At 39.3% G+C, this 14,676-nt stretch overlaps 1 protein-coding gene across 2 annotated transcripts; it reads right to left on the bottom strand.

Annotated features, from left to right (window-relative positions):
* Nucleotides 1-7,576: 7,576 nt before the first annotated feature.
* Nucleotides 7,577-13,501, bottom strand: gal (galanin/GMAP prepropeptide). 2 transcript variants are annotated; one of them, XM_042228372.1, is made up of 7 exons: nt 13,414-13,501; nt 13,248-13,328; nt 12,521-12,575; nt 11,986-12,057; nt 10,057-10,152; nt 8,942-9,013; nt 7,577-7,981 (listed from the first exon to the last, which is right to left on the bottom strand). In XM_042228372.1, the coding sequence occupies exons 2-7, from the start codon at nt 13,326-13,328 to the stop codon at nt 7,920-7,922; spliced, it is 438 nt and encodes a 145-aa protein (XP_042084306.1). In that variant the 5' UTR covers nt 13,414-13,501; the 3' UTR covers nt 7,577-7,919. The 2 variants fall into 2 exon arrangements, with proteins under 2 accessions (XP_042084306.1, XP_042084307.1); XM_042228373.1 differs by lacking the exon at nt 11,986-12,057.
* Between the last annotated feature and the right edge of the window lie 1,175 nt (nt 13,502-14,676).

Genomic DNA, 14,676 nt, shown 5'->3' with positions numbered 1-14,676 from the left:
TATTCTATTCTATTCTATGCTACGCTATTCTATTTAATAAAGCTGCCGTTTTCAATTAACTTCCTGTGCTGTGAGTCCTGTGTTTGGCTCCTACGTCCTGCCTGCCACATAGCAAACCTTGACAGATAAATCGCTGACAATTACTATCAATGACATACACACACGACAAGCGTGTACACGCTAGCTTATATAAGTTAATATGCACACACATAATCAGACAACAGCAAGCACCACTCTTGTCTACATATTACACTTTTATGGAACCTTTTTTTTTTTTTACAAACATATGACGTACGAAGTTTGTCACATGGATGTGCATGAAGCTGGCTACAGACAGAAGAGTTTAAAGATATTTAACAAGTTTTAAAAACTACAGGCAGATGTTGTTTTATTACAAGAGACTCATAGGCCTGTCACAGCTGCAGACGAACTTAAAACACCTGAGTGAATGTGAGTGCGAATGGTTGTCTGTGTTTCTATGTGTTAGCCCTGCGACAGACTGACGTCCTGTCCTGGGTGTACCCCGCCTCTCACCCTATGACAACGGGGATAGGCCCCCTCTCCCCCCACGACCCTGAATAAGAGAATAATGATAAGAGAATGGATGGATGAATAAATGATTTATACTTAACAAAAAATTATATATTGTAAGTATATATGGCCCAATGTTGATGAACCCTCATTCCTTCACGTGTTTTTTTAGTGCACTCTCTGAACACCAAGATTGCTCACTTGTTCTTGGGGGTGATTTCAGCTTTTGACTAAATGAAGACATTGACAGGTTAAGTACAGCACGAACTCAGCACAACTGGCAATCCACACATATAGATAAACCACCTTTTGCTGCAATTATAGCTGCCAGTCTTTTAGGGTATGTCTCTACCAGCTTTGCACATCTAGAGACTGAAATACTTGCCCATTCTTCTTTGCAAAACAGCTCCACAACTGCCCTGTGATACCCTCAGAGGTTGTCTAAGAGAATATTGGGAGCAACAACACCATGAAGTCCAAAGAACACACCAGACAGGTCAGGGATAAAGTTATTGAGAAATTTAAAGCAGGCTTAGGCTACAAAAAGATTTCCCAAGCCTTGAACATCCCACGGAGCACTGTTCAAGCAATCATTCAGAAATGAAAGGAGTATGGCACAACTGTAAACCTACCAAGACCAGGCCGTCCAGCTAAACTCACAGGCCGAACAAGGAGAGCGCTGATCAGAAATGCAGCCAAGAGGCCCATGGTGGCTCTGGACGAGCTTCAGAGATCTACAGCTCAGGTGGGGGAATCTGTCCACAGGACAACTATTAGTCGTGCACTGCACAAAGTTGGCCTTTATGGAAGAGTGGCAAGAAGAAAGCCATTGTTAACAGAAAACCATAAGAAGTCCCGTTTGCAGTTTGCCACAAGCCATGTGGAGGACACAGCAAACATGTGGAAGAAGGTGCTCTGGTCAGATGAGACCAAAATGGAACTTTTTGGCCAAAATGCAAAACGCTATGTGTGGCAGAAAACTAACACTGCACATCACTCTGAACACACCATCCCCACTGTCAAATATGGTGGTGGCAGCATCAAGCTCTGGGGGTGCTTCTCTTCAGCAGGGACAGGGAGGCTGGTCAGAGTTGATGGGAAGATGGATGGAGCCAAATACAGGGCAATCTTGGAAGAAAACCTCTTGGAGTCTGCAAAAGACTTGAGACTGGGGCGGAGGTTCACCTTCCAGCAGGACAACGACCCTAAACATAAAGCCAGGGCAACAATGGAACGGTTTAAAACAAAACATATCCATGTGTTAGGATGGTCCAGTCAAAGTCCAGATCTAAATCCAATCGAGAATCTGTGGCAAGATCTGAAAACTGCTGTTCACAAACGCTGTCCATCTAATCTGACTGAGCTGGAGCTGTTTGCAAAGAAGAATGGGCAAGGATTTCAGTCTGTAGATGTGCAAAGCTGGTAGAGACATACCCTAAAAGACTGGCAGCTGTAATTGCAGCAAAAGGTGGTTCTACAAAGTACTGACTCATGGGGCTGAATAATTATGCACACCCCACTTTGCAGTTATTTATTTGTAAAAGATGTTTGGAATCATGTATGATTTTCATTCCACTTCTCACGTGTACACCACTTTGTGTTGGTCTTTCACGTGGAATTCCAATAAAACTGATTCATGTTTGTGGCTGTAATGTGACAAAATGTGGGAAAGTTCAAGGGGGCCGAATACTTTTGCAAGCCACTGTATTTCATGTCTGTGTGTTCCACATCCTTTTGTCAAACTCATGTTGTCATGTTTACGTCTCATTATGTTTCCTGTTTTATTTTGACAGTCTGGTGTTCCATGTTCAGTGTGATTAGTTTTGCTTCTCTTGTGGCGTCATGTTCCTTCGTGTCAGCTGTGTTCTCCATGTGTTTCCACTTCCCTCATCACCTTCTGTGTATTTAAGTCCTCTGTCTCCCTTTGTTCATTGTTGGGTTGTCTGTTTATCTCGCCTCATGTTTATGGATTTTCATGGCTCCTCAAGTCTCGGTTTTTCTGTACTCCTGTTTAGGTTCATGTTTATGTTTATGTCATAGTTTTCATGTCTTGTTCTAGCTGTTCCCACTTTAGGTTATCATTTAGTCTTTGCCTGTGTTCGCCTTTGTTTTGTTTTGTTTTTCTCTATCAGCCTAAATAAACTGATTGCTTTTTGTTATACCTCAGTTTTTCCTCCTGTGCATTCTGTCTCTGGGTCCATACCACAACACACCGGCTTCTCAGCCGTGACTGTTTGCAATTTTTATTGAACCACTAGCAGCAACAGCAATTAGACGGGCCATAGTGATTAAGGGCATAAAATGCAAGAATGTAGAACATAAAATCAGTGTTTATGCTGATGATGTGTTGCTTTTTCTCCAGCATTCACAAACCACTCTCTCTGAGATAATTACATTAATAAACTCTTTCTCAAGCATTTCAGATTATTTGATAAACCAGTTAAAATCTACAGTTCTTGCAATTAATTGCTCCTTTCATAATGCTTCTTCACCCCACTGCAATCTGGAAATATTAAATATTTAGCTTTAATGTTTATACTAGATTTGCAGATTTAACTAAATTAAACTACATCCCACTTTTAAAGAAAGTAGAAGATGATCTTGATGGAAGTCTCTATCCATATCACTGATGGGAATGGTTGCTTCAAAAAAAAAAAATTATGGTCTTGCCAAGATTCAATTATTTATTCTCAATGATCCAGAGTAAACCATCCCAGACTGGTTTAGATCTCTGGATTCATCTATTTCTTTTTAAATTTTATTTTGGCCTTTTACTGCCTTTTACTGGCTTTACTGTGTGTGTCTTCAACATTGTGTGTCGGATAAGGTGATCAACAACACAGGGGTACCACAAGAGAGCGTCCTCTCCCCCTTCCTCTTCAACACAGACTTCAGCCACTGCACAGAGACTTGCCATCTTCAGATGTGTTCTGATGACTCTGCGGTGGTTGGATGCGTCAGTGAGGGTGATGAGACAGCGAACCAGTCTGACAAAGACCAAAGAATTGATATTGGCCTTTAAGAGGACCAGGAAACCTGTGACCCTGTATTTCAACTGAGGGGGTTGATGTGGACATTGTGGAGGGCTATAAATACCTCGAGTACACATTGATAATAAACTGGACTGGATTAAAAACACCACTGCACTCTACAGTCATCTCTATTCTCTGAATCAGCTGAGGTCTTTTAACATCTGTTGGACAATGCTCAGGATTTTCTATGAGTCTTGCATGTTGGGAGAGCAGTTTGAGGGCTGCAGTCAACAGACTCAATAAACTGATCTACACGGCCAATGTTGTGGGGGTGGAGCTGGACTCTCTTACAGTGGTTTTGGAGAGGCGGATGTTGTTCAAGATAAGGACAATGCTGGACAATACCTCCCACCTACTCCATGACGTGCTGGCCAGTCACAGGAGCATGTTCAGTTGGAGACTGAGATTACTCTAATGCACCAATGGGTAACACACAAATAAAATGTCAATCATATATACTCTATTTAATGTCTGTAATAGTCTGGACATTTATAATCGAGCTATTTGTACATATGTATTCTGATTCCTATTATGGTGTGGGGCTGTTTTTCTGATCAGTCTCCTGTCAGTCCAGAGAAGTTACTGACGGACTTCATGGCCACTCAGCTTAAGAACCCTGCAGACACTGTCAACCAAATAACTTTTCACCACATCCACTATCTTGATGCTGCTAAAAAAGGATGCCAACAAACCAATACCTATAATTGCTCATTTTGAATATTACAAGAACAAGAACTAGTGAAAAACAAAACAAGGAACTAAAAGGAACACACTAAGGTATAAATGATAAATTCCCGCCCGAAATTCTGTTCCTCATAGGAAAGAAGTCATCTACGTTGAAAAACTCTGTACTGATAAGTTTCCTGGGACAAAGAAATAACTCCTTGGCTGTAATAATGAAAAAATGAAACATGTAATTAAAAATGCTATAGGTACCATGCTACATTTTATACAATGAGAACAACACACTTACCTCAGCACCTCATTTCTTATTGTCAAGCTGCTATAAATAAATAAATAAATAACACTAGCTTAATGTTAGTGTTACCACAATGGGAGCAAGTCAATGTGAAGAATCAACTTTGATAATGCTCTCATGACTTATGAGTTAAGTTCAAATTCAAAAGCTCACCTGTCCTTCATTTGGTAATTAATTAAAATAATTAAGCTTGTGTAGCTCTGAACAAGCTGAACATAAGTGTGAAAAATGGGCATAAACCACACGGAGAGGAGAAGGACGTTTTTCCCTTGGACTCTGGAGACAAGGGAATCTGCCAGTGTCGTGAAAAAACAAGCAGTGCCCACCCGTGCAGAAACTGGTCGACCTGGGCATCAAACTGTGACCTCATTCACCTTACAGTAGTCAACACAGAATTGTATAGACCTAAAATCTTCACTACAAGAACTATGGGGCTTGTTGTGTTCAATTTCTTCAAAGGAAGTTGAGGAGAAATATCCTCTGTTTAAAAAGATTTAATTTGCTTCAGCAGTTGGAATTACAAGTTTACAGTGCTGGACCTCTCTGTGAACACAGTCATCTGTCTTCACTGAAAAGACGACCCTGAATTTGCCCGTACAGTTTTATACCCCAACAAAATCATTATTATTATTATTATCTTCTTCTGGAACCAACGTGGCGCTCCTGATGTCTCCCTTTGAGTCCCCTGCTCCGCTCACGTCTGACCTCGTATCTGCTCCTTTTCCTGGAATGACAGAGACAAATACACCTCCCTGTCCAGCCTTGATTATTTAATATTAACCTACCTCTGATTCCATTTATCTAGTTTGGGAACATTCTGTTCAGACTCCCTTTGCCCAGAAAATATCCTTCTAACCGTTATCTGGTGTGATGTGTAAGCATGCAGCATATAAGACCCTCTGCACTTCTACGTCAATTCTCAATATTTCAGACATTTTTTGACCGTCAAAACACAGAGCGCCAACTCGTTTATGAGCACATTGCGTTGTGTATATAAAATCATAAAAAACTGCATCATTTAATCATTTTAAATCCTAACAGGCTACACCACGCACTGTGCAACTCTTTTATTACCCACATCTTTAGCAATTCCACCAGTTCATTCGAAACAACAGGTAACTGACAGGACTGTGAATGCAACAACCAGAGCAAGGTGCATTTCAAAATGGTGCTCTTTGAGCGAGGTATTACCAGGCAGGAGGGAGAACTCATCTGCAAAATGATGTTGCAATACAGCAGCATCTACTCTCTGGGCTTGTGTGAAATGGTCATCACAACAGAGGCAGATGGGAATGGTGGAATTTAGGAACTCCAGCCCCAACTCATCTCTTTCCTTCACCAGGCTCACGAGAAAAACTGTTTCAGCCTTTCTCCAGGCTTTAAGGAGAGTAGGACCATTTCATAGTCAACATCTCCCACTTGCCGTGTGACCATGAAAGGTCCTTGCCACTTGGCAAGTAGAAGAATGGATAATACAAGCACTTTGTCTCTTGGTGAAAATTATCTGAGCCTTACCCCTCTGCTGTACAGGCACTGCTGAAGTTCTTGGGCCTGTAGTAAATTTTATCGTGATAACCTCAACAACGTGTGTAGCTTTGCTCTCGGGTCCAGAATGTACTGAATTTCTTTTTTAGCTGGGCTTGGACCTTCCTCCCAGTTTTCTTTAATCAGGTCCAACACACCTCTGCAGCTTCCTGCTGAACAGTAACTCAAAGCTAGTCAGCTATTATCTCTTCATGGGATGCCCACTTGAATCAGTGCCAGCTCCACACTCATGGCAGAAATGGTGCACAGTAGCACTGCTTCAGACCGAGTCAAGACCAAGACAAAGTCAAGACGAGACCAAGATTGAGACCGAGACAAAAAAGTCTTTAAACTGCAGCCAGATGCTGCTTCGGGTGTCAGGCATATTTATGTGTTTTTGCACTCGCACAGCCCTCCTCAGCCCTGTCTACTGTCTCACTCACTTACTGAGAGGACAGACACACGCTCCACTTGGCTGTTGCGTCTCTCACCCTCTCTGTTTTTCACATAATGATATTATCCTATATCCTCGCATGTGATTGGCCACAATATGGAGGGATTGGCGCATAGTTGAGCCACTGTGTGAGAGCTGAGCAGCGAAAGGAAATTAAGTGAGGAGCCAGCTCTCGCTCAATGGGAGTCGACTCTTCTGACTCACTACAAAGCACTCTCTAAGCACGGCTCTTAGAGCGCATGACACATTATCGAACGTTACGTTGTGTGTGTGTCACGGATACTGTTGACTCCAAATCTCCCGACCACTATGTCGATCTGTGATAGCAAGACCGAGACAGCGAGCCCAAGACGTGACCAAGACAAGACCAAGACCACGTAAAAGTGGTCTCAAGACTGGTCTCGAGACATCCAACTCTAAAAGTGATATCCCGCTGCACTCTGGTGAAATGGCCCAATGAGGCCCATGGCAATGTGCTTAAACGGGACCTCGATTAAAAGTAGTGGGAACAAAGGCACTTTTGAAATACCTGGCTGGTTCACCAGCTGACGCTCCAGGCAGGACCACACCACTGATGCAGATCCTCTGGTCAATTATTGGCTGGGTGTAACTGGGCCATTATTCACTCCTGAGTTTTGTCATATCCTGTATGCCGTGCCACAGGGTTATTTGGCACCAACAACTGTTGTGTTCTTTTATTGTGTGAGTGTCAAGACTTACTTGCTACAGGTTGTCTCTAACCATTACAAAAAGAGTGTAGGTCAGAGCTACATCATTGCGCACTATTTGACCTTCAATTTTCAAGTCAAAGGCTGAGCATAGAGAGTCGTCATGAGACTAAGAAATCTCCTGTGGCGTCAGTAATTCTCAGGAAGGCCCCAGTGTCACCACTTAACACCGTGCAGACACTACATAGGTAAAACTCTGAATTTAGATTTTTTAACATACATCAAAGAGGTGTAGGCATGTTTGTTACAAACTAATTGTAGCTAAAATGTAAGTGATAAACAGTGTAATTGACTGTTAGAAGGAAATAAATTCAAATTATTCAGTGAGTCTAGTGCCATTTATTTTATTTCACTCCATTCTCTGAAAACACATAATAGTATATTCTGGTGATAATATAGAGTTGTTTTATACAAAAGTACCAATTCTGTAGATCCACCTATAGTCAGCACACAACTACTGGCTTTAAGAGGATATAAAATTTTGTTTACACAAGAGGAGAAAGATCTGATATTGAGGGTCAGTCAGTCAGATGGTACCAGAACAAATCTACCAACCTACCAGTGTGCTAGGAGCTACAATATTGTAACATTTAGGAGCTACAATACATTTATGGCAGTTGGAGTCCAGAGAAGAGTTGAAACACAACAATTATAACAGAGAAGCAAAAGCCTTAGGGATTGGCCAGTTCATCTGATGTGACAGAAGGAGGCAGGCTGTCCAAGGCTCCCATCTCTGTAATGTTGCACAAACAGAACAGACAGAACATCAATACTGAGACATAATAGGCAGAAAGTTGTTTTTCATTTTATCATACCTCTGTTTGTTTGCACTCAGCAGACACTCTATTAGATTCACCTTGCTAACTGCCTTAATTCTTTGTGGCATTGAATCATCAATGTGCTGGAAATATTCTCCTGAGATTTTGGACATGACAAGAAACTTTTGACATGATTTTATCACACGAGGGATCTGGTGACTGTGGAGGCATTTGAGTTCAGTGAACTCATTGTCATGTTCAAGAAATCAGTTTGAGGTGAGTTTGTGAGATGGCACGCTATCTTGTTAGAGGATCAGTACACTGTTGGTAACATAGGGATGGACATGGTCATTAACAATATGATCAGTTGGTACCATTCTGCCAAGACATACAGCCTGAACCTTCAGCACAAGGCTGGATGGATTCACATTTTCATGTTGTAGATGCAGAATTCAACAGGCCAACTTGTGCATCACTGAGTTCCTGCAATGTAACTGGCTGATTAGAAAAACTGCACTAGCAGTCAGTTGAACAGTCTCTGACATGGTAATAATACTATCAGTATACATGGCTATACAGGATCCCTGCCAGGTTTGATCTGATGATAAACTTGTGTGTTATTGTATGATTAGATTAAACAATTTTCAATATTATCACACCTCTAGATGTCATAAAGTCAAATATGCAACATTACATTTTCACATTTAGTTTTGTGCATGGGGTAATTTGTGTGCTAATTCAATAGAAAATGAAGATTCTATCACTGAAAGAATATTTCCATGTTTAACAAATGGACCGATATACAGACCTGAAAAAGTTCGCTAATCAAACTTTGGTGTGCTTTTAAGAGTTTGTCGTTGCAGTGACTTCTGTATGCAGACCTGTATTATTTTGTTCATGAACTCCCCTCGCTTTCAAATAAGTGAGAAGCATACCTTTAAGTTTGAGGTATGACAAGAAGTCAATGACAGTGTGGATAATTTCTTCATCTGCTATTCTCAGGGCGCCTGTGGAGGTACAGCAAGAATGACAGGTTGAAATGGCAGGAGCTCTGATATACACAGATCATACAGAGAAATGAAATTCTCTCAGATACTAAGGTTTACGATACAAGTAGGAGTATTAGATTTAAACAAAGCATCAGTTGTGAACTCATGAACAAAGGTTAATGGGAATGAAACATGAAGGCTACTGAATTCCATACAAAGTAGATGTGTCTAAGCTTTCTTTAAAAAAAACCGTAAAAATGTAAAACATTTCACCTTCCAATGATCCTAGTTTGACTAGCCCTCACACTCTGTGATTATTGCTTTCAGCCTTAGTCCATCGCAGTGGAAATGTTTCGCTGCTGAAAACCAGTGAAGATTTCTACAACAGTAATTTAAAGGCTTGATGAATGGAAAATCTTTATGACACTTTATGACGCGGTGAAAGGAGAGAGATCGCTTTTATTTTGGTATGCTTTAAAAGATGTCTTTCTTTTTTTAGATTAAACGGTACAAGCACTGCTTGTCTTGTTTTTGCTGTTATTTGTTTTTGTTAGATTTCTTTATTCAGTGTTTTAGATAAATGATCATAAAACACATAAAACATTTCCAGAGTTTCCAAAATATAAACTAGCATTTTTTTTGTAAAAGACACAAAATATTAAATAATACATCAATAAATAATCTGGGGTATTATTTTGTTTTGGAACTTGAGGCTTTATTGCACTGTTTCCCTTTAAAATATATGTGGCTTCTCTTCTTTTGGGCTATTTAAAGGACTTTTTCACTTAAATGACTACAAGTTCCTATTTTCTTCAAGGCATTTTAGGTCTCCCCCTCTACCATCTCCTTCCTCAGTGTTCCTTATACATTAAAGGTAGCTAATCAACATGACAGCTATACATAAAACAGTAATAAAAGCAAAACATTCAGTATATCAAATTAAATTAACCAAGAAGATACATCATAAAATACCTTTTGATTATTGTTAAATAACACTCGAAATAAAATATCTTCTTTAAGAGGAAGAAAGATTGTCGTGTTTCTTTGTGAGACATACAGACCTGTTCTGAAGTCCTCCTCCTGGCCTATGTCCCTCTTCCCAGCCAGACCCGGCTTGTCTCCTAGTCTCGTGTGTCCATGTAGTCCATCTAGTCCATCTGGATAATGAGGAGTGATCGCAGTTGATGCGCTCATACAAACATCAGATGGCCCAACTAAGCATTTAATTAATTCATTCCCATTATCAGCTCAGTTCACTAGAAATTCAGCAATTTTAACATTTTGGTAAATGTGATTTATGTGTAATTTTCATGTACTTACAATAATAATAATCCTTTTCAGCTGCTTAATTTTTTAATATACTGGCTGTGACATTTAATTTTCTGTTTGATTAAGGTGACAATGACAGTTGACAAAGTAAAAATAATATGGAGTAAATGGTTAAAGTTTTGTGTATGTAACAGAAAATACGTACAAATATCCCACTGGTTTAGAGGCATCATACAACAGACACACACACATACACAGTGCACACCGCTACCTGATTCCTGTAAGAAGTTCTAAAGGACATTGTTCACACGTCACACAGTTTCAGCATGATATTTGGTTTGTAATTGTTTGGTTCACTTTCCAAACTCGTACAGACCACCTGCAGGGCTTGGCTCATGGAATTGCAGTAAGTAGAGGTTTGATGGAAGGAATAGAAAAAGCACACTTGTTGAACGGCAGTTTTAACAGACAAGTAAATGCACTGAAACAATAGTGATGATGAAAATCAACATAAAATAACAGGCAAGCAGAGGGTTTTACTTAGCCATGGTAGTGTGCTGTAGACTGTCGGTGTGTCTCCACATTTACATTTTAATTTGTTTTTTATGTGCCTAAAGAGCAGGTTGAGGTAGCATGCGCAGAGTTCAGTGGCCTCCGGTTAAAATTGTAAATTAAATATTTGCATTTCCTTTTTTTCATTTGCTTTAATTACTAATCATACTCTTCCCAATTCCAATAATAACGGTAACTGTACTATTGTACTACATAGTATTCTTAAGCTAGACCAATAATTAAAAATGTTATTGTGATATTTTGAAATTAAAGAACAGACAGCAACCTGACTGAGATTTGTAGTTTAACATGTGAAGCTCACATGAGTTGAATACATTATATTGGCTCATATTTGCATTTGAAGAATGGAAAACATGTACAGTGTCAGGCCAGTTAGTCTCACTTTGCAACATTACTCACCAGCTACGTGTTGTTATAGTGAGCTCACATACTTCAGTGCTGTCATTTACTCTGAGTGGTTTTTACATGTGACAATTGTTTGACTCTAATTGGGGGCTTCGTCATTAGCTAAAGTAGTCCTTGAACTAATACTCCCTGTTCTCTTTGTGTGCTTTTAAAAGTCTAGCTAAAGTTTTACATGTGAGACCCCGGCATTAAAAAATAAGGTATTTTAATGATGTCTGCCATCCAGGGTAAAAAGGTCCTATTGGATCTACCTTGTGTTTTGATCTTTACATACAATCTTTTATCAGCAAATTGTTAATAAAATAAATTGGTAGCATGACTTGAAAATATTTTTGATAATATTAAAAAATGTAAAACTTCTAAATTAAGTTACTGGGCTATCAGCTCTTTGTCAGCTGTACTGCTATTTCAAATATCACAGTGAAAACTCTGTGTTAGTCAGTGCTACATCTTCTCTGCAGTGAACGTGACGATAGTCTTCTAAACGATCGTATTTTCTTCCCATTCTGTCAACACGATGCATCTGGAGTGTAATCCTCCAAAGTCTCAAAAATGCTGTATGCTAAACCTTCCTTAACTCATTCTTGAGGTCATCAATGCGTTACTTGGCTCAAAGCACAGACAGAATTGCAACATTTGTATACATAAGCAAAGAAACAAAAGCAGCTAAAAGGTGTGATGTTTAAACAGAGCAATTCCTGGTGACCCCAAGGCCCTGCAGCAGCTGTATGTTTCTATCTTACATTGAGTGACCAGCTCGTCTCTGCCTCTGGCACTGGGAGAATCCTTTATCTGAATTAGGTGATCAATACGACCTGAAACACAGGATGAGGCAGGAGCAACCTTTACCTGGGCTTCACACACACACACACACACACAAACACACACAAACACACAAAAAAAAAAAAAAAAAAAAAAAAAAAAAAAACACACACACACGGATGCACACAAAGGGACAACATTCTTCAGGGTTCCTGCCCTGGAATGACTCAAACTCCAGCTGGTAAGAATATATACCTTGACACACAAAACTGGATACCCAACAGTCACTCATGATAATCTTTAAATAACACTAAATTAGCATTGGGCCATTTCACCACATACTATTAATGAGGCTTTTGTAAACAACGTTACTGGAACAACCACAAAACAATATGCGCTGGTGTGTGCATGTAAGCTTCTGTGTGTGTCTGTGCGTGCATGTGTGTTGTGTGTGTGTGTGTGTGTGTGTGTGTGTTGTGTGTGTGTGTGTGTGTGTGTGTGTGTGTTGACACTTACGGGGCCCTAACAAGTAGCCAGCGCTGTTCATAGTCCAGCCTCGCTTTTCTTTTGCCTGCAAGATATAAAGATGGATACAATAAGCAGCTAAAGGACAAGGAGACAGTTTTAATGAGTTTTTGATGTGTAAATCTAAGAGCATTTTTCTTGAATGTAAAACATCCTTATTGTCATGGTCTGTAGGCTTGTCATATGCCTGCAGGGAGTTTGTGTATTTTACTTTCCTAGTAAATTTCTGAATATGTTTTTTTTCCCCTTAGTTTTCTTACATGTGGATTCTTAATGTGGGTTTATTTAGGGTCTCTTGGAAATCATGGAATCATGGGTTGGTTCCTTGAATTGAATTTAATTGAATTTAACCTCACCTGCATCTCTGTGTTACATGTTGTAGCGTCTGCTATTGGGAAGTTTGAGCTCTTGGATTTGGTCATGGTCTGTATGGTTTCATTGTGAATCTGTGATTTTAGCTTGTTTTGTCTTCATTCACTTGAAGATTTGAACTTTTTACTACTAATATACTCACATATACACATTTTATTTTTGTGATTTGCTGCTTAAAAATTTTGTTGTAAACTAAAATAGATTACTTTATAATGATATTTGATATCATTTTGACATTTCTATTAGTCTCTGTTGTCTTTATGTCTTTATTGGTACATTGATTCTTGGCACCTAAATTTAAGTGGGAGGTTAACATTAACGTTGTACTGAATTTTGAACTGCTTACCGCAACAACTAGCCCGATGGTCTCGGAAAGAGTTGCACAAAAGATGAGCGACATGCAAAATATCCCAAAGCCCCTCTGCATCTGAGAAAGAAAAAAACACAATATTAACATGACAACAAAACTATTTGAAAGCATGCCTTTAAAGGCTACAAAAACTGTAACTTACCTTTGATGTGACTTCCTTCAGTCTGGTTCACGTTGCAGTCAGCAGCAGAAGTTGCCTGGCGTGTGGAGCACTGGATGAAAAGCGGACTCCAGCCACCTTTTATTGTGATTTCAGCCCCGACCCTCCTGCTCTCTTTTCACGTCAGCAGCCCCTCCTGCACACAGCATGGGCAGGTCACGAACAGAACGCATTATGAAATTCAATAATATCACATAATGCTATCATCAGATTTTCTTTGTTGCCCTCAGAGACTAGGCATTGAATTGCTGTATTTTTCTGTCCTAATCTGATATGCGACTGTGACTGCTTATTGCACGAGCTTCATGTACAGGCGGTCAATAAAAAAATCTACTTGCCAGTTTTTCAGGATTTGTTGTCATTTTTTTTTAATTTCATGAAAAAATTCATCTTTGTTGCTCTCACTCTTTTTTGGTCTGATTTTATGAAGCACTTAATTTTGACAAATTATATTTTAACAGAGCAGTAGTGCCGATTTATTAAAAGTATAAAAAAATTAACAACCTGCAACGGCGTTTACAGTCATACCATTTACAGTCCAAAGTAAAGTCACAACCCAAAGGATTTACAAAGAGTGTAGTGAGCAGAAGTGTACGAGTAGATCACTTTTAAGGATGTTTCAGCCTTAGTGTGTCACAGTTATAATTTACATTTACCTCGGAGTCATTGAAAGTCATGTCCCTTGCAAATAAGAATCTGTGTTTGCACTGTTGTTAAGTTATCCTGTAACAACAGTGTTCTGCAAAGCTCACCATATGTTGTCCATGCTCTGAAACCCGTGTAGATGTCATTTTTCTTTTATTATAATTTTATTTTGTAAAACTGTTATAAATAGTCTCCATCAAATCAATAAAGGAATATAACGTAAGGAAGAAGAAAGAAGATCAATAACACTGAAAATCTTTTTACACGATAATTCTTCATTTGGCTGCATCAGGGTTTGATTTAAGCACAGGTTCAGTTTTTCTTTATAGATCAGGGTAGCAGTTTATACGCCCTGCAGCAGATACAGGAGCCATCCTTGCCTCTCTCTTTCTTTTTAAATGACCTTGCAAATGACGAAATGTCCATATTAAAGAACAGAAACAGACAAAAAGTTTACATGAAAAAGTATTTCATGTAAACTGATAATAACTTGATATGAAATTGACTCACTAAATTCGCCATGTCAGGTTAGTTCAAAACATTATTATGCTTTTAAAACTTATTTTGCAGATTTTTTTTTAATAGTAATTTTTAATTAAA

Source organism: Haplochromis burtoni, unplaced genomic scaffold, assembly GCF_018398535.1.
Source record: "Haplochromis burtoni strain Fernald_Lab_line unplaced genomic scaffold, NCSU_Asbu1 Contig_320, whole genome shotgun sequence".
NCBI classification, from domain to species: domain Eukaryota; kingdom Metazoa; phylum Chordata; class Actinopteri; order Cichliformes; family Cichlidae; genus Haplochromis; species Haplochromis burtoni.
Note: the sequence above shows the minus strand (reverse complement) of the source record. Positions and strands in the feature narration are given on the sequence as shown.

What these genes read in the sequence shown, in the direction of transcription:
- gal (XM_042228372.1), bottom strand. Translation starts at nt 13,328, where the DNA reads ATGCAGAGGGGCTTTGGGATATTTTGCATGTCGCTCATCTTTTGTGCA. An exon ending in CCATCGGGCTAGTTGTTGCG is followed by an intron (nt 12,576 to 13,247) that starts GTAAGCAGTTCA and finishes TATATCTTGCAG; the next exon opens with GCAAAAGAAAAGCGAGGCTG. An exon ending in GGAGGAGGACTTCAGAACAG is followed by an intron (nt 9,014 to 10,056) that starts GTCTGTATGTCT and finishes GTACCTCCACAG; the next exon opens with GCGCCCTGAGAATAGCAGAT.